Genomic DNA, 21000 nt, shown 5'->3' with positions numbered 1-21000 from the left:
CCAGTGCTTTGCAGTGCTAAATATCATCAGTACTGCTTTCCTCGAATACAGATGTCTAGGACTTATCTTCCTGTTTGAACATGTTTCCATATTAATGAGATGGAAGCTGCATCTAATTGTTTTATTAAATGCAGATGATTTTAATTCCTCTTCTAAAATATACACACATTCAGAGAGACCTCATTGTAAAATTCTAATTTGAATTGTTTGCTATTACACTGAAATAAAGGTTGTTCTAAAGTAATTTGGTGGTGGGTTTTATTAGTTCATTATGAGCATAAACTCAATTTACTGGAGTTAACTTAATATTTATTCAAATTAAAAGATTTATCCTGTCTATAACTCAAGAGTCATTGGCTCTATTTATTCGAGGTCATTTCAATTAATATAATGAAAAAATTGTTTGACAATGTCAAGCTACAAATACCACATTTCAATGTTGAAATTAGGCCCACTTCATTCTTAACTTGTTTTTCCATTAAAATTTACAAAACACATTTAGTTTTTGATATTCCAAGTGTGATTTTTAAGACAATTTATGTGGGGAGAGAAGATTTAAGTAAGAGTTGAAACTAGATTTGTAGCTGTGAAACATATATTTTAAAAATTGTATAAAAATGAAAAGCCCAGAGTAAGTGGGTCTGAAGCAAGCAATTTAAAGCATATCTGGCCAGAATGAAAACAGCTGCCGTTCCAGAGGATTGGGCATTAGGAAACAGAGACTCTTGGTAGACCTTACAGGAAGATGGATTCACCCCAGCTAACTCACATTTGTGCATATCGGCTGAGCAGTTGCTACATTTTAGGCTCAAGAGCACGTGAAAGTTCTGGAAATATGGGAATAATAGCCTTTTGGGATAATTTGGGCTGTACTGGAGTTGAAATAGAAGAAATAAGTATTTACACTAAAAAGTAAAAAAAAATAGTGAAACAACTGACTACACACCTATCCATTCCCTTTAGAGCCCAGCATTGTACACTTATTTTTTACTTGTATCTCTAGAGGCAAATGATTACACCAAATCTGTTGCAGTGTTAACAGTGCCTTTTGAAGAAAATGCCTTCAGAATCATTCTCCAAAATGAGTAAATTTAAAAACCTGATTATATATTTTTCCTCCTTTCTTTCCTTTAGTTTTTCTCCCGTCCCTCCTTTGCTTTTTGAAACACAGTCTCTTGTAGCATTAACCTGTTGTCCTATTTTGCTCCAAAAATCAACTGGACTCATCCTGAAGTCACCCGGAAGGGAGACTCGACTGGGGCATTGCCCAGATCACATTGGCCTGTGCACATATCTGTGGAAGAGTGTCTTGATGATTAATTGATGTAGCAGGGCCCAACCTACTGTGAATCGCACCACTTCTTGGCAGATGGTTCTGGGCTGTATAAGAAAGTTAACTAAGTATGAGGCTGGGAACAGACTTCTGGTTTCTGCCTTAAGTCCCTGGTCACGCTCCTGCCTTGCCATCCCTTAGGTGGTAGACTGTGATAGAAGCTACTGTGGCTATGGTATTTGTCACAGAGACAGAGAAACCAGAACACTGGCCTTGAACTTGTTTCGTAGCTGAGAATGACACTGAATTTCTGATTTTATTGACTCTACCTTCTGATTGCTGAGATTAAAGGGACTGTAGGAATGTACTCCATCAAAACTGGCCTCTCTCTCTCTCTCTCTTTCTCTCTCTCTCTCTCTCTCTCTCTCTCTCTCTCTCTCTCTCTCTCTCTCTCTCTCTCTCTCTCTCTCTCTGTGTGTGTGTGTGTTCATGTGTTGAATAAACTTTGATACCCAGGATTACAGCAAAATGCACAGCAAAGGAAACAGCAGAATGAAGAAGCAATCTTCAGAACTGGACAAAATGTTTTTCAGAGTACTCACTCAGCAAGATTTTTTTTTTTTTTGAATGCCAAGTGTTGTCTGTACTTTCTTTTATTATCATAATAGTCTTTGAGTCAAGGTACATAGCAATGATAGCAGGTTTCATATATTTTCCCCCAAAATGACTGGAGGAATGGGTGAAATCTCAACATGAGCTTCATAGTCCTATCTTTGAAGGACTAGCAGTCCTTGCTGAGGTGGCTGCTGAGGAGGTGGCTCCCAGCCAGGGGATGGGAAGGGGAGGTTTATTGCCCGGTGGCTGTGACAGTGAGCTGAAGCTGACTGGTACTCACTTCTCTAAGGTTTCTTCTAGAAACAGACAACTCAGATTCTCCCTCTTACTTCAGCAAAGAAGTTATTTTTAAACGCACTTGGGAAGTTCCTGCTCCACCCTCAGTGGGAAGGCTCAGAGAAGGGAGTCGTCAGTACAGCCACCTTCCAGGCCGTAACGGAATTCCTGAAGGTTGGGGACCCCATAGAAGTGGACGAAAGCCGCTGCCACCACCAGGACGTGGAAAATCTGATGAGACTGGAACCATATGTCAAATTTTCCAGGAAAGAAGCGCTCAGGAATCCGAGCAGCATACAGGCCAGCTCCGGTGATGTACATCACAGCCATGAGGAAGAACCAGCCCATCTGGCCCACAGTGGTGGCCTTGACAAAGCCCTCAGCGATTGTAAAGTGCATGGTGGGTACAACACCACTCAAGCCAAGTCCCAGGAACACGCCTGCTCTTGTCTGCCGGTGCTTAGGAGTGGCAAACCGATCCCACTGTGCCACAATGATGGCGGAAATGCCCAGGACACAGACGATGGAGAGGTAGATGAGCCGTGGCTGTGGGGAGCAGTAGAAGGTGTAATAGAGCCAGGGGACAAAGCTCCCCATGATCAGCAGAGCAATCCCTGAATAGTCCAGTTTAGAAAAAGTCCGTGAGACTTTCTCTGAGTGACAATAGACGGTGTGGAAGAGCCAGGAGAAGCTGAGGCAGAGCACTGCGCCGAGGAAGAACATCCCAAACACCACCTTCTCCTGCAGGGGAGCCATGAAGTACATATTTGGTCTGAGCATGGTCAAGATTCCCAAAAAGAGGAACAGCACGAAACCAAGCAGATGGGTCCAGATGTTGCCAGTTTCTGTGTGGATGCGGAAGATGCTCTTGAAGCAAGCCCAAAAGGAGGGCATAGGTGGTCTGTGGCCGTGTAACAGGTAAGTTAGTCATTGTCTTTCAGCCAGTCGGGAAGCACATCATATGGGATGACTCTCCAGCGCCCCTCCCAGACCTTATATACGAACTCCTCCATCTTCTCCATGGTATGGTGGGCTTGCAGAGGAAGCATTAGTACCCGCACCTCCTCCTCCTCTTCCTGAGGCACTGGGCATGTCTGTTCTTCTTCAGCCTTTGCTGGGCTCGTGGTTGCCCGCTTGCCCTTCTCCTCCAGCAGGGGTCCCAGTTCAGCCAGTTCCACCGTGTCAGTTTCTCTGTTACCAGAAGGAGCCCCATTGCCCTGTGCCACCGCAGGCCCTTTGTGGGAAGACATCTGGCTGGTACCTCAATACCCTGCAGCTTCAGCTTGAGGAGAGGTTTGGGTCTCTCAGCCCCAGGGGGCAGAGATCTTCCTGTGATGGTAGACAGGCCTGGCTGGCTGCTCTGCTGGGGGCCGCGGGCCCGGGCGTTGGAGGTGGCCTGCGGCCGAGGGGCGCCCGATCCTCAGCGCCCTGCCCGCGCGGGAAGGGCCGCGCGACCTCACGGCGTCACCTCCGCAGCCGCGTCACCTTCCCGGCGCTACCTCGCCCCTCCGATCCAGGCCACTCAGCAAGATTCTTATGCAGAATATATAAAGAACTCAAAAATACAAAATAACAATTAGAAACAGGCAAGTGACCAGAAAAGACGCTTTTTAAATCCAGCCACACAAACAGCAAGTCTATGAAACAAACAACAACAAAAATGCTAATCATCAGGGAAATGCAAATCAAAACCCCAAGGAATTGTCTCAACCCTGTCTGAACAGCAGTTAACAAAAACCAAAATGCAGCAAATGCTACTCCAGCAAGGACAGAGAAAAGGATCCTTACATGCTGTTGGCAGGAATGCAAATTAGTGCTAAATGGGGAGTTAAAGGTACATGTGTAGGCACAGAATGAGAAGATAAGGAAAAGATTTATTTAGTGTGCATATCTGGGTCATAGTCCATCGTGAAGGGAAGTCAAGTCAGAAACCTACTCAGGAACTTGAAGCAGAAACTGTGGAGAAATGCTGTTTGCTGCCTTGCTCCCAGCTCCATGCTTAGCTAGTTTTGTTAAACAGCCCAGCACTGTCTGCCAAGGGAATGGTTATGTCCATAGTAGGCTGTGTCCTCCCCAAGATGTCTGCTTCTTGTTCCCATAAGACTCTGTGAGAAGAAACGGAAAGATGCAGGGACAGGTATCTAGACAAGATCAGTAGTGTGGAAGGGAGGAACCATAGACTGATAAAACACCCACACATCTGTCTAAGAACCCAGCCTTAATAAGGCTGTTACTGTTCCTTTCTTTACAACGTGGCCTTCTGTCTTTCTAGGATTTTCAATTCCTTGTTCATGCCAGGGACTAAACTTAGCATTCCCCTAGATACCTTCTTGCATTTCTGTTACACATAATTTAAACGACTGTCAAATGCAATTCATATGAACCTACCCTTTCTTTCAAGTATGTGAAACAACATATTACTTAGAATAGTTTTCCTCGAAGTTTTAAAAAAAGAAGCTTTAAAAATTACATGCAGTATATTTCATACAAAACTACAAATCTTGAATTTTAAAGGCCAATGAAGATTATTAAATGATAAGACAAAATAAAGGCAGGGCAGAATAGAGCATGGCAGGAAATCTAAACAGAATTCAAGGAGAAAGAAGGTGGGGACAGGGAGATGCCATGTAGCTGCCGAAGAAGAAAGATGCTGGAACCTTACTACTGGTAGGCCACATCCTTGTGGTAATACACAGATTAATAGAGATAGGTTAATTTAAGATGTAAGAGCTAGTTAGAAATATGCCTAAGCTATTGGTCAAACAGTGTTGAAATTAATACAGTTTTGTGTGATTATTAAGGACTCAGTAGCCAGAAAACGAAAAGCAGTCTCCACTTACAACGTCTAAATGAATGTTTAAACAAAACTGGCCAGCCTACCTTGTTGCGGGAGGTCCTTCCGCTCCTCCAGCCTATAGCCGCTGAGATCCCTTTTAAAAAGAGGCTACTCTCTCTCTCTCTCTCTCTCTCTCTCTCTCTCTCTCTCTCTCTCTCTCTCTTCCTGCTCCGCGTCCAGCGACTAGACTCCCTTCCTGGTTGTGCAGCTGGGACAGTGATCTGTAAGTTTTTCCCCTTTAAATAAATACCACCCTATTAATCATAATTCCAAACTGGTGTGGCATTGTTTGTGACTTATGCCTTCACTACCTAATTTAACACAATAACTATCTGTCACAAACACCTAAAGTATGATTCAAAATGACAAAGAAATCAGTTATTTGAACTTCATAGTTCATGGAATTAACAATGACTGCATTACTAACTTTACTGTTAGCAAAATGAGAAAAGAAGACAGAGTAAAATAAATAAATTATAAAATACATAGGCGATAATAAATTTGTGCCAAATTTGTGCCAATAGGAAAAAAGTCTTAATGAATTAAAGATGGGCAAAAAGATTGGAATAGAAATTTCACTAAAATTGTTGCACAGATGACACATAGATGGTAAAGTACCCAACACTGCTCTGCAACAAAAGATGGCTATGTCCACCAGAAAAGCAAAAACAGTGTTCACCACTGACAACAGGACAGGTTCTCATATGTTCCAAGCTTGGGTGCAACTCACTACACAGCCAAAGAAAGCCTTGAACTTTGGATACTCCTTTATCTAGAACTGGGATTACAATTATCTGCTATCACTCCTGGTTTACGTGATTCTTGAGATCCAAACCAAAACCCCTTGGATGTTAGGCAAGCCCTCTACCATGGAGTTACATTCCCAGCACAGTATCAAACTCTATACAGGACCTGAGCTATGAAAGCTGATAGGAGTAGATTTAAATATACTCTTTATCACATGATCTAGCAAAAAGGAGCCAGAAAACCTTTTGGCATTTACGAAAATGGGCTTAATCTTTTTGTCACACAGTGGCCTTGCAGTGAGCTGGGAGCTTGACCCAGTGATAGGACACTTGCCTAGTGTGTAGGGGAGCTCTGGTTCGCTACTCAGCTTGGAAAACAAACTAAGAATGAGACACAGCACTGTGTTATAAATTTTCAGCAGACTTATTTACACTATCACAATGCCATATATGTGATATGTGGAGACAACTAAAATGTCCTTCAACAGGTTCTTGGCTAAGTAAACTAAGGTATAATCTTAGAATCCTACTTGGTACTAAAAAGAAATGATTAAGCCAAGGAAAAATGGGAGGAAGCTTAAGTGTTGTACTGTACAATTTGAACTTTCAGGTGCTTAGGAGAGTAAAAATATAGAGCAATAAAAAGATCAGAGTTTGTTGGAGGTTGTGTGACATGATGAGGAGGTAGAACATGGGCATTTGTAGACAGTGAACCTCCTCTGACGCTATAATAGCTAATACTCACTACTGGACACTTTTTTTTAAAAATATTTATTTATTATGTATACAATGTTCTGTCTGTATGCCTACAGGCCAGAAGAGGGCGCCAGACCTCATTACAGATGGTTGTGAGCCACCATGTGGTTGCTGGGAATTGAACTCAGGACCTTTGGAAGAGCAGGCAATGCTCTTAACCACTGAGCCATCTCTCCAGCCCTGGACACTTTTATATACACCCATACACCATGGCAGAACCCTAGTGTGGATCATGAACTTCAGCTGATGGCAGTGAGTGGACATGGACAGTGTAGGCTGCCAGTAGTTGGGAGGCCATGTATATATGGCTGTTGTAAATCTCTGAGAACTCTGTACATTCAGCTCAATTTTGTGGTAAACCTAAAGATGCACTAGAAGAATTCAGATGCAAATTCTTCCGCTTTAGACCTGAAGTTCTAATTCTTAAATTTCAGGAAAATCCCAAAGTGTTAGACAATTCTCTAACCATTTATTCCACAGACCTGCTCTAAAAAGTGAAATCATACCTTCATCTTCTATTCTATTGCAAAATAAATATCAAGCAAAGCTCAGGTCTTTTAACTCTGGTTTAATTGACCCTCTTCCCTTCTCGTTTGATTCTAAATAAAATAATGATTTTTAACAGGGTTTTTCTTAGACCCTAAAATTGTATGGTGTGTGTGAAAGTCACAAATAAAGCAGACATTTTAATAATCAGTGTAATCCTCTTTGTGTAACTGTCCCGGGGGAACACACACACACAAACCACATACACACACACAAACTATAGAAACACTTTATTTACAAACACTATATACACATACTAAATACACACATTCCATAAGCATACATTATATACATACATTATATGTAAATACCACACATGCTTGTACCCTGTCCACACCATACCTACACAATATACACATATACAAACATATAAACAGCATAAACAAACATATATACATATATGTACACACATGAATCCTATGCACACATTGTACCCAACCCACCACATACATACACACATACCTTATGCATATACAATATATATGAGAGTGGCCCCTCTCAGCCATATTTAATGCCTAAGATCTTATTTAAACAGAGTGTGGAGACTACAAGTGCAATGTGACAATTCCTGACCCCTTATTTCTTGACCAATAACCTCTACTGATTATAGGAGGCAAAGCAAACACTTCAATAGGGCAATCAGCTTGGTTCTGAAGCAATGCTATTTGCTGCTGCTTCTCCACCTTCACCACAGGCTGATGTAGGAAGCATGTGACAGACTTCCCTAAAAGACCTAAAAGATACCAGTGAAGCCTCACAAATGATGGGGGAAGGTATTCTGACTTGGGGGTCTATGATGATACATTACTTTGTCTTGATCAAAACTGGACTGCATGATTTTTCTCCCAAACCAATTTATGTGTAAAAATAAAAATAAGGCAGCCCTCATTCAGAGAAGAATTCTCAGGGAGAGTCTGGACCTTTGTTTTCACTTCACTAAATTTATCACGGTCTTCTCATAGCTTTTTGTGACCATACATGAATGATGTTGTTCAAACTGAGGCTTGGCAGCAGTGTCCAAACTTTTGGGATTGTGACACAGTGTTGTTATTAACAAATGTGTTGGGGCACTTTCATAACTCTCCTGGTGATCAAAGGGCTCCAGGAGAGACGCACATAATATAGAATGCTTATGTGCATTTTCAGATGTAAGAGGCCAGGCTGTCTCAGTTTTAACTTGGTGCCTTGTGTTTTTTTTTTTTTGGGGGGGGTGGGGGAGCAGTTATCTCATCGGTAATATAGATAATGAAAGAGAACAAGAGAGAGCTCTGTTTAAAGTCGTGACTTAGATTTTAATCAACCGGTAAGATAGAAAACTGTAAGAAATCCTTGCCAAATTCAAAATGCATAGCAAACACTTGATTAATTAGAAGCTGATTGTACCAAGAACTTTTGTGGTTCTCTGATTTGTGAGTAGGAATTTAATCTCTGGCCAGAGGGTGGGATCTTGAACCTGCTTTTAGTAGTGGTAAGCTGATCTGCAGGTTAACAGCAACATCAACGATGAAGGCTGCTATTTCATTTGGTTTCATTTTCCAAAATTTTGGAGAGTATAGTTTTAGGTAAATTGTTTTAAATAATTGGTTAAAGTTAGTAAATCCATGGGAAGATTTCGTAGTTAAAAAACAAAGTTCAACAGAGACTAGTTTAAGTGTTTGTTAAGCAAGCAGGGCTGTTTCTACTGAGCCTGGGAAGGAAAGGGAACACAGACTTGAATTAGTGTCTCAATAAGCACTAAGTGATCGTGGCAGAATAGAGATTATGTTTATTAACCTTTATTTTGAGAAATACTCTAAATGACAGTAGAAATCCAGTAATAACTCTGTGCCCATCTGAAAATGTGCACAGCGGGGTGTCTGCTGTGTCCTCTGCCTGATACAGACGGGAATGGAGTCTTTGACTTATATATTAAGGGAAATGGAAAATTAAAAGTATCCAAGTGAGGTGAAAATGAGTTTACGGAATGAATATTGCATATGCAAGCACCCCATAGCTATCAGGTTAAGAAGTTCCCAGGCTCCAGCCAAAATATCTTAGCATTCAAAATTAGAATCTGCTCATTCAAAGTAAGTGGAATACAAAGTTTTTTTTTTAGTAAGAAATCTGTGAAAAGAAATAGCTAAATTTCAAATGAGCACCAGAGGGCATAAAGCACTTTGGAATAACTGAACTGATAAAATATATTTTAAATTCATTCAGCCCAGATGGTAAGACCTGAAAGGGTCATATTGTAGGTTTCAAGTTTTAAGCATGGAACACGAGTAATTTTAAGGACAGAATAGAACAAACATTATAGCTAAGCAATCACTTGACTTGGGTGGGCATGAAGTTTGAGACTATATCTAAGATGCCCTGCCCATATGGAATTCTTATTAAAAACAAGCAACATGTAGCAATACCTAAGTCACAGAGGGTTTAGACTCTCAGATGGTATTGTTTTTCAGTGGTTAAGAACCATAGCAGACTGTCAGTGATAGAACTGTAACATTATTTCATTTAAAAAGTCAACATCCTATCAAGAATAAGAGTTCTCCAACTGTGAGTCTAGGAATTAGACAAACTCCTTGGTTGACAGACAGGGAAAGGGATCATGGCTGCATAACAAAGGACTGTCTAAAAGGGTTTACTTTCTTCCTCACCCTCCTAACCTGAAAAAAAAAATGCCTGGGAGCTTAAAACAAAGGGTTTATAGGCTTTTGTCTCCCATCAATAAGCCTCCTGCTGATAGACTGGCTCAATAAGTAGAGACCTGTTTACATAACAACTGTGGGCCAATCAGCAGCCTGCCTTTCTTCAAACTGACCAACCCTAAATTAGAGGAAAAAGACCTTTCAGAGGAACTAAAAACTCCAACTTTGGAGAAGAGACTGGATTTTTGGATTCTCAGCCTCCCCTCTGCTTTGCAGAAGATCCTTTTCTTTATAAATTTGTTGCATGGTGTATTTCCTCATCACCCCATAAACACTTTTCTTCAGCTGATGCTTTTATCTACTGCTGTCTTCAGTGTTTGCTGTTTTAGATTTCACCGTTGTACTGAGGATGTTTCTTCCCCATTTGATTCTTTATTTGGCAGAGAAAATGAATCTGATCAAGATCTCTAAACTATATTGAAACATTTCGAGCTAACAAAATATTAATACTTTGAGAATTGTTGAAGACTTTAAGAAATATTTGTTAATGGATTTTTTCTCCTCTTACTAAATTAAAAATTAAAGTGTAGACATTTACAAAACAAAAATATATAAATGCACACTTCACTACCTATGAAAATAGTGATGTCATTACATGCTATCTGTGTGCTTAAGGAATGAAAACTCAATTGAGAAATAGCCTCAATTAGACTGGCCAGAGAACTGTTAGGGTCCATGAGCAGTCGCATAAAAGACTGCTAGACACATATGCAATCAACAAGAGCTTTTAATTCTCGAGAGCAAAAATTCCAGCAAGCAGGAGTCAAAACATTTGACAGTGGCAAAATGGTGACCCTGAGAGAAGCTTATAGGCTCCTTTTAAGTAGGACTAGGGAATTCCAGTTGTGATTAAGTGTACTTTGAAGTGATTAGGTATAAACCCTTCCTGGTACAGAAATCATTTTAGGATTGGCTAGTCAGAAACTGTGGTTGAAGTATCAGGGATCTGTTTGCTGTGTCAGGGGTTTGTTTGACTGAAAATAAAAAGAACAGTTCCTGTTTGTTGTAGGTTATGACCCTGATTGACTACCAGACTGGACATAATTCCTGAGCTTCTGGTTGAAGCCAGACATGAGTTAACACAGAATAGTGGGGTAATATGGGTCAGAGGTCTTAAGCAAATTTGCCCCTGGAAAATAACAATGAGAAAGCAATTGGTCATGTTAGGATCAGTCCTGTTATAAGAAGTAGCCATGTCCGGTTTCTCAGGAAATTCGGGATCAACCTACCCCTGGACCCAGCAATACCACTCTTGGAAATATACCCAAGAGAGGCCTTATCATACAACAAAAGTATATGCTCTACTATGTTCATAGCAGCATTGTTTGTAATAGCCAGAACCTGGAAACAACCTAGATGCCCTTCAATGGAAGAATGGATGAAGAAAGTATGGAATATATACATATTAGAGTACTACTCAGCAGTAAAAAACAAGGACTTCTTGAAGTTTGCAGGCAAATGGATGGAAATAGAAAACACTATCATGAGTGAGGTAAGCCAAACCCAAAAAGAGGAACATGGGATGTACTCACTCATAATTGGTTTCTAGCCATAAACAAAGGACATTGAGCCTATAATTCGTGATCCTAGAGAAGCTAAATAAGAAGGTGACCCCAAAGAAAAACATATAGGCATCCTCCTGAATCTTAACCTTCATCAGGCGATGAAAGGAGACAGAGACAGAGACCCACATTGGAGCACCAGACAGAAATCTCAAGGTCCAAATCAGGAGCAGAAGGAGAGAGAGCATGAGCAAGGAACTCAGGACCGCAAGGGGTGCACCCACACACTGAGACAATGGGGATGTTCTATTAGGAACTCACCAAGGCCAGCTGGCCTGGATCTGAAAAAGCCTGGGATAAAACTGGACTTGCTGAACATAGCGGACAATGAGGACTACTGAGACCTCAAGAACAATGGCAATGGGTTTTTGATCCTACTGCACGAACTGGCTTTGTGGGAGCCTAGGCAATTTGGATGCTCACCTTACTAGACCTGGATGGAGGTGTGGGTCCTTGGACTTCCCACAGGGCAGGGAAACCTGACTGCTCTTTGCACTAACGAGGGAGGGGGACTTGTTTGGGGGAGGGGGAGGGAAATGGGAGGCAGTGGTGGGGAAGGGTCAGAAATCTTTAATAAATAAATAAAAAATTCACTGCCTTGGGGCTGGAGAGACAGCTCAGTAGTTAAGAGCACAGGCTGCTTTTGCAGAGGACTGGGTTTGAATCTCGGCACCCACACAGGGCTTATCAGTGTGTCCGTAACTGGGGTTCTACGAGGTCTGAAATCTCCTCTGTCCTCCAAGGATACCAGGCATGCATGTGGTATTCACATAAAGGCAAAACACTCATACATGTAAAGTGAAAGTAAATCTAGCAAAATAAATAACCAAACATAAAAAAAAAGAAGTGGCCATGTCTTTGGTGGCATTTTCTTCATTGTTAATTGATTAAAGAGGGCCCAGCCCACTTTGAGTGGTCCCATCCCTGTGTAAGCCTGGGGTTTTGTTAGAAAAGTATTGGGTCAAGTCAGAGGAAGCAAGTCAGTAAGCAGCATTCCTTTGTGGGCTCTGCTACAATTCCTGCCATCTGGTTCCTGCTTGAATTGATGTCCTGACTTCTATCAATGACAGTTTGACATGGAAGTGGAAGATGAAAGATTCTGCTTTCTCTCCAACTTGAAATTTTGGTCAATGTTTTATCACAGCAACATAAAGCAATCTAAAACAAGCATCAGTATATCTTTCTTGGAAAAGTATTCTTCTTTACTTATTTTTGGATCAGTTTGTTTTGTTTCATTGTTTCTTCTTGTTATTGAGTTACTTAAGTTCCTTATACACCTTAGATATCTAACACTTACCTTTGGATACTTCCTTTCAGTCACTTTTTCCTGAGTTGTGTAGAAAGCTTTTAGTTAGTTGCTTTTACACTTGTTTGTTTCTGTTTTTAAATTTTTACTCCTGCCTTTGGTGTCATATCCATGTAATCATTTAAAAGGCCAGTGTCAGAGGAGTTTAGTCATGTTTTTTTTTTAAATATTTATTTATTTATTATGTATACAATATTCTGTCTGTATGTATGCCTGCAGGCCAGAAGAGGGCACCAGACCTCTTTACAGATGGTTGTGAGCCACCATGTGGTTGCTGGGAATTGAACTCAGGACCTTTGGAAGAGCGGGCAGTGCTCTTAACCGCTGAGCCATCTCTCCAGCCCCTAGTCATGATTTTTAAGCAAGGGTTTAGGATTTTAGGATTTCCATTGAAACCTATAGCCAATTTGGAGCTGACTTCCAATATGATATAAGATTCCATCCTTTTGAATATTCAAAGGGATGGAAAGCAGTGTGGAGGTTTCTCAGGAAATTCAGGATCAACCTATCCCTGGACCCAGCAATACCACTCTTGGGAATATACCCAAAAGAGGCCCTATCATACAACAAAAGTATATGCTCAACTATGTTCATAGCAGCATTGTTTGTAATAGCCAGAACCTGGAAACAACCTAGATGCCCTTCAATGAAAGAATGGGTGAAGAAAGTATGGAATATATACATATTAGAGTACTACTCAGCAGTAAAAAACAATGACTTCTTGAATTTTGCATACAAATGGATGGAAATAGAAAACACTATCCTGAGTGAGATAAGCCAGATCCAAAAAGAGGAACATGGGATGTACTCATTCATATTTGGTTTCTAGCCATAAATAAAGGACATTGAGCCTATAATTCGGGATCCTAGAGAAGCTAAATAAGAAGGTGAACCCAAAGAAAAACATATAGGTATCCTCCTGAATATTAACTTTCATCAGGTGATGAAAAGAGACAGAGACAGAGACCCACATTGGAGCACCAGACAGAAATCTCAAGGTCCAAATCAGGAGCAGAAGGAGAGAGAGCACGAGCAAGGAACTCAGGACCTCAAGAACAATGGCAATGGGTTTTTGATCCTACTGCACGAACTGGCTTTGTGGGAGCCTAGCCCTGATTGATCTTTGGGCCGATGAGGGAGGGGGACTTATTTGGGGGAGGGATAGGGAAATGGGAGGCGGTGGTGGGGAAGAGACAGAAATCTTCAATAAATAAATAAATTAATTTAAAAAAGATTCCTTCCCTTTTGTTTTTTGACTAAATATCCAAGTTTTCCAAGTTCACTTATTAAAGAAAAATCTTTTCCTTGTGCTACTTATTTATGTGAAAGTAAAGTTTTTAGAAGTAGCATATAGTTGATTCATCAAGCTACTATCTTTTCATTGTATAGTTTAGTTTCATCAACATTTTTACTCGATCCCCGTGAGCTCAGAGGAACTCTGAAGCACAGGCTGCAACTGCACAGAGCAAACCAAGAAACTGCGACTGCACAGAGTTGAGCCAAGAGAATGGGCCAAGGCACCTCAGCAACCCCCGAGACACAGACAGCAACTGCAAGTATTGGACTGAGGCAAACACAATGGCAACAACAATGAGAGGAAGAGATGGGGAGGTACCAGTGCAAGAAGTCATTCAACAACCTAAAAAAAAATCATGGTAATACCAGAACCCAGTACTCATACAGCAAGATCATCCTAACCCAGAAGAAGCAGAAGAAAACAATCTTAAATATAACTTTATGAAAATGATAGAGATCCTTAAAGAGGAAATGAAAAATTCTCTTAAAGAAATGGAGGAAAAGACAAACAAAAAATGGAAAGAAATCAATAAATCTCTTAAAGAAACTAAAAAAAAAAAACCAAGAAAAAACAATGAAACAGGTGAAACAAACAGTACAAATGGTTCAAGACTTGAAAATTGAAAAGAGGCAATAAAGAAAACATAGTCCGAGGGAATTCTGGAAATGGAAAATCCAGGTAAACGAACAGGAGCTACTGATTCAAGCATCACCAACATAATACAAGAGATGGAAGAGAGAATCTCGAATATTGAAGATACTGTAGAGAAAATAGATTCATTGGTCAAAGAAATTGTTAAATCCAACAAATTCCTAACACAAAATATCCAGGAAATCTGGGACACCATGAAAAGACCAAACCTCAAAATAATAGGGATAGGGCTGGAGAGATGTCTCAGAGGTTAAGAGTACTGACTGCTCTTCTGGAGGTCCTGAGTTCAATTCCCAGCAACCACATGGTGGCTCACAATCAGTTGTAATAAAACACCCTTACTTGCCTTTATCCTCCATTCTTCCCATAGAAAGAAGGGTCATTTTAAATGAAAGAGAAAAGAAGTAAGATTTTGCAATTTCTGTGTGACACTATTGTAGTTCACAAATGTTCTTTTTATAAAGCAAATTGATCATTTTTTCATCGAAAAATACCAAAAGGTAAACAGAAACCAAACTCAGACCAAGGAAAAGAGAATCTGTGAGTAGAAAATAAATGGAAAACCACTGGCTGCTTCATGCTGCCAATCCATCAGCTGAACAGGAGCCCAGCTTTTCATAAACGGTATAATGGTCTTGCAAACCCCTCTAACGGCAATGGGCGAAACATTGAAACATTAGCCTATTTGAATGAAGGCCAGAGTTGCTTAGTCAGTTTTGAGTTATTCTGAGCTGCACTGACTTCAAGGGGATATTCAGGGCTCAGACCCAAGGGCAGAGTGGATGCCCAGAATTGCTTGATACCCACATGGAAAGTGGGATTTGTGAGCCACCATTCTTATTTTATTTTGCTTTATTTTTTTTCTTAGTTTATACTTTCTCTAAGTTACAAAATTGACCTGTGTTGGGAGTTATATGCCCTGACTAGGAATTTACTGGGTGCCTCCCCTCATTTGATCTGCAATGTGATCTCTGCAGCCCACAATGTCCTCCACAGCACAGCCGAAGTAGATGAGGCTGACAGAGGTGCGACCCTGGCCTGGCCAAGGTCCCAGGGACTGAATGCAAAAGGGAAAGTTTGAGTGTGTGTCTCGTACTCGTTCAGTGTCCTGACTGGCTAAGTCTAGGCCATAGGTTGCAAAGTCTTTGTGGTTTTCTCTTATTATGTTTATACTGTTAGTAAATGTGCCTCTCGGTTCATATTTTCTGATGTTCAGGGTTAAACCACACTGCCTTGTAAAACTGTAGCTGCCATGCTATCTCATAGAGCACTTCATACAAATACACAGATTTCATCCATCATTCTCCAAAGCAAAATCTGGGAACTCAGGCACCCCAGCACAAAGCCTTTTCTTCCCACCTCCCTACCACCTCAGCTGGGCCAGCTATGGCTGAATTTGTCTGGTGAGGAGGCTGCAGAACAATCGCTGCTCTGGTAATAATTTAGAAAAACATTACTCAGTGCGAAGATGACTTAAGATCTCTTATTCTCTGCCCAGTGCCCAACTCTACCTATTGTGCATGAGGCAGAAGATGAAGATAGACAGAACTATGAGGGGCAGATGATAATTCATGGATAAGATTTCACTCCTGAAGGCTCTTGGGAGCCTGTTATGGCTTCACCTCTCTCTGATCACTGGGGGGAGAGTCTGTGATATGCAACTTGGTCATTTAATACAAGTACCATGCGTTCATTTTCAATACCAGGGCTGTGTCTTCTCTCAAGGAACATAATTCAATCTGCTCTTTTGAATCACACATAATTTATAAAGTAGCTAATGCCTTAGACAGATGTTAGGTCAAGGCTGACATGTTTCCCTGCTAAAGGTTTCAGATGTGAACACATGCAGCAGGCATCCCGGTTCTCAGAGGCTAATGGAACACAGAGCCCCTTTCAGCTTTCCAGGCACACAATATGGGAGATTTCGGCATACTGTCAAACCCATTTGTTTCTTAAGAACAAAAAAGAAAATAAGAAAGCACTGATACAATTAGCTACTAGAACATGCTGCTTTATTTTTATATCAAACATTACATTCACAAAATGCATCCTTAGGGGAAAGAGGAGGCAAGTGAGCTCGGCGTTGCAGCATCTGGTTTCTGTTTATATCATTCTTCTGTTGCACTGAGTTAGTTCTCTTTCTTTTATGGGGTCTGAGAACAGATGAGCTGGCTGAGTAACCAAAATGATCACCACGTGAAGGCAGAGTCACCTTGAAATCTCCATGAAGTTCTGTTTTTCCTCAGGGCCCAGCCTCAGGGCAGGCTCAGCCTGAGGGTAGACTCAGTCAGAACTGGTCTACTGTCACCCAAGGAGTGGGTGGAGAGTGGGGCTCTGAGCATAGGTAGGGGTGGACTGGAATGAATCACAGGAGGAGGGACAGTGGAAGATAAATGAGATTTTTGATAAATGAGAATGTTCAGATTCCTATATTAAAATCAGCACTATATCTTGGGACCCAGAGAGAGAGAGAGAGAGCAGGGTACTTTCTGATAAAAAACATTGCTTTGCCAATTGCAATGCGGCAGAAGTGCAAAACATGCAACATTGCAGCACATGCCCCTGTGGGTCAGGTATGCAGAGCATGTCATCTGGGGCATCAGAGCTGGAGACTACTCTGGTTTCTTCCAGAGCAGTGGTTCTCAACCTGTGGGTCGTGACCCCAACCCTTTCAGAGGGATTGCCTATGATCATTAGAAACACAGATATTTACCTTATGATTGATACCTATAGCAAAATTACAGTTATAAGAAATAGCAACAAAAATAATTTTATCCTTAGGGGTCACCACAATATAAGGGACTGTATTAAAGGATGGTAGCTTTGGGGAAGTTGAGAACCACTGCCCTTGCGTCCAAAGAGCACAATGAAATACTCTCCCATGAGCTTAGTGGTAAGCCACTTTCTGTATAGTAGTGTTTCCCCTCCTCAGGAAAGTCTCTCTTACTGGGGGAGAGAGTCACTGCTCCTATGTTGCAAGGAGAGGCTGCTTGTTTGTCCCAGTCGTCCATCTAGCTTAGCCTCAAAATAACCACACAGAAACTATATTAATTAAATTACTACCTGGCCCATTAGTTCTAGCCTCTTATTGCCTAACTCTCACATCTTGATTTAATCCATTTCTATTAATCTGTATATCGCCACGTGGCAATGGCTTACTGGGAAAGATTCAACAGTCTGTCTCTGGTGGCTCCATGGCGTTTCTCTTTCTCTGCCTTTCTTCCTCCCAGCATTCAGTTCTGTCTTCTCCACCTACCTAAGTTCTGCCCTAAAAACTAGGACAAGGCAGTTTCTTTATTCATTAGCCATTGAAAGCAACACACAAACAGAAGGAACTCCTAAGCCACTCCCATTGTTTCCCAGAGGTTTGAGAATTGCTACCTCCCAGGAAAAGAAAGGAACTGATTCTGCAGAGACCATCAACGACTCTAAAAGATGCAACACTGGATTGCTGATTGGGTTTGCTGATTGTTTTCTCTTGTTTCCTGAGCCTATGGCACTTTGTGAGTTCTCATTTCCTACCTCAAATCAGATGGTTTTCCACCAGGGACTCATCCATATCCTAAACTGTCATTTCCATGATGAGGAAATGAGAAAAATGAGAGATGAACTAACTGCAAAACTAATCTGTCAGTTGTAAAAAGTGTTACAGCACTCACAGAATTGGAAACAAACTTTGGAATTAGGGTGAATATTGAAGAGGAATCCATCTTTGATGGAAGAATTAATAGACACCAGCAAATGGTCTAATGAAAATAATAGAAATGGGAGTTGGGGAGATGCCTGGGTCTATAAAGTACTTGCTACACATGTCTGGGAATCTGAATTTAATTCCCATCACAGTATCATCTATGAGCATTCACTTGTAGAGTCCAGGTGTTAGCTTTTGTTTTCTTCCTCAATCACTTTATTTTTTATTTTTATTTTTATTTTTATTTTTGGTTTTCTCACTGAACTTGCCAGCGCCAGCCCCGGGGATGCATCAGTCTCCACCTCCCAGCACCAGGGTTCTAAGACTGCCCTTCTGTTCCTGGCTTGCTTTTTACCCACCAAACCATCTCTCCAAACAGGGATCTTTTTAAAGTGATTACATGTTGGCAGCAGATGTATGTGCTCTCTGTAATCCCGAGTACTCTTGATCGCACGCTTGTGAGATTCCACCCACCATTTACTCCTTCGTCAGCACAAATGCTAAAGCAATAACTTTGCCAAGCAAACCTCAATTTTAATGACCACAAATCAGCTTACCGATTCTGACCTACAGTATAATTCATTGCACAACTGTCAAGAAAGTTTTTGTTGCTGTTGGTGAGATACAGACGTAAATGACCAGCAGCCTTCTCTCTTGTGTGCTTTATCACTTGTGTGATAGTTCTACCCGGGCGTTTCTTCTTTCAAATGAATTTTTCCTATGGGGCAGTTTCTTAGGCTGCATTTTCTCTTGTACATGTATAGAAATGAGTCTTTGCTGCCAATGAGCCACTGATTCCCCCTGAAAGTCTAGAGGGAAGAAACAGCGGCTTCCTTCCCTGCCTGGTCAGCCAACCATGGAGGCCTGAGATTCCTGAGGTTTTGCAAAATGTCCCATTTTGCCCCGAAAAGCTATTATTTTGCGAACCATTTCCCAATTTAGTTTAAGCAGAACAACAGTTGAGCTATGAGTACAAAAGGAGTAGTTTGTGGGTGAAATCATGGAGGGAAAGCCGTCTCAAGTTATTTCCCATCTATACGTGTGTGGTGTGTGGAAATTCGCACGTTTTGGCTATTGCAGATCAAGACAAGTTGAATAAAGACAGTTTAAAGTGTTTTTTTTAAATCAGTAATCTTGGTATCATCTCATTCTTACATTCTGGGATGTAGGGAATCCGTGAATGTCTCAGAAGCCTGCACTTTTTATACTTTGGGTCAACTATATACCCTCAGCCTATTCTGACTGAAGGGTGTGATTTAAATGCAGAAAGGTCTGTACTAAAGAACAGGAATTCAAGGGTGAAGTAGCAGAGTTCCTACCTGGAAAATGGACGTATGTCAAGCAGGACACGGACAAACTTTAGTTTCTTAATGAACTAAAAGTATCAATGTCCCAGTGTGTTTTTAAAAAATCTCTTCAAAACACCAAAAGACATTGTTAATTGTATATCGTCAGATTGTTTAAGAAAAGGAAGGAAAACAAAGCTTTACCACATGAGTGGATATGGATCTGACAATATAGAGACACTTGAAGAGAAAACATGCAGAGACACACAAGAGCCCTGACTCTGGAAAGCCAGAGAACAAAATGAATAAGCTAAATGTTTAAACAGATATATCCTGAAAGCATGTGAATCATCATAAACCAAGGTTAACAGAAATAGTGTCATCATAATTTTAATTTCTTTTTAACTGAAGTAGCCTAAAGAATTTTGTAATAGTGTAAATCTTTTCCCAGTCCTTCCTATATCCATCAGCCATTTATTGGAGAAAAATGTATAGAAATATGCCACAGGAAACAGAGGCCAGAGAAACACAAGAAGCAGTTTCTGAGCAGGAAGGATTGCAGGAAATAGGTTGTTTTTGTTTCCAAGGTATCTTGAGCGAGGCTCAGCAGTAAGGAGCAGAGTAGATTCACACTTGCAGAAGAGCCACTGTTGACATAATGCTGGCATTGAAGACTGGTCACATCACATCAAGTTTCTAAAAACAGCAATAAACACAATCTGAAATTGAATATGGCTTGTAAAACATCTGTCTCTGAAGACGTGCAAACTCTGTTATAGTTAGTTTTTGTTCTTGGAAATTAACGTAAGGGAGAAGATTTCATTTGAAAAGAAGGTAAGAATTTTGAGCCCTACTTGTGGAGCCCAGAGTTTAATAAAATATGATCACACAAGAATAGGATTTAAGTATTGGTGAAGTTTTCAATATAAAACTCTATCACCCAAGCAAGGGAGGCTTGCGGCATTAGATGATTAAAACAAGTTTCAGTCACTCAGGGTAGTATTGTGGCCAGAAGACTGGATTAATTCAAATTTAAAATTTACCTAATCCTAAATCCTTTGCTTATTCCCAAGTACTATTTAATTAATCTCTTTCTGTTATCTCCATACAACCCTTCAAGCATGAACTAAGGAGACAGCATGGGAGCATGGGATGTTCCCGCACTCATCTTTAAGTGGGATCTGGAAATGTATCTCCCTACCTTTCTTTTCAGAATCAACTCGATCTTCACATGTCTGATGTGAACCTTCCTTGAGACGGAGACATAAAGGCCTCTGTAATATGAGCATAGCTGGAGACAGCTACAAACAGTTCTGTTTATAGCCAAGGGTGCCCAACTGTAACCAGAGAGGCCACCACAGCTTCCTGTGTCTAAATGTCATTTTGGGTTGGGAACCATAGGCCAGGAGGAAGAACCTGACTTGCCAGCAGGTGACCTTAGGTCTGTATTTGATCTGTGTGATCTGAGA

At 40.9% G+C, this 21000-nt stretch overlaps 1 protein-coding gene across 1 annotated transcript; it reads right to left on the bottom strand.

The window, feature by feature from the left end:
• Positions 1-1990: 1990 nt before the first annotated feature.
• Positions 1991-3560, bottom strand: LOC126488530 (adiponectin receptor protein 1-like). The gene is given in 2 exon segments (XM_050122074.1): positions 1991-3088; positions 3091-3560. Coding segments are annotated over 2 exon segments (1131 nt in total). The 5' UTR covers positions 3415-3560; the 3' UTR covers positions 1991-2281.
• Positions 3561-21000: the final 17440 nt, after the last annotated feature.

This window comes from Alexandromys fortis, unplaced genomic scaffold (genome assembly GCF_014885135.2).
Source record: "Alexandromys fortis isolate MF-2015 unplaced genomic scaffold, M_Fortis_MF-2015_v1.1 scaffold_193, whole genome shotgun sequence".
Lineage (NCBI taxonomy): Eukaryota > Metazoa > Chordata > Mammalia > Rodentia > Cricetidae > Alexandromys > Alexandromys fortis.
The sequence above is the reverse complement of the archived record's forward strand: the minus strand, read 5'-3'. Positions and strand labels throughout refer to the sequence as shown.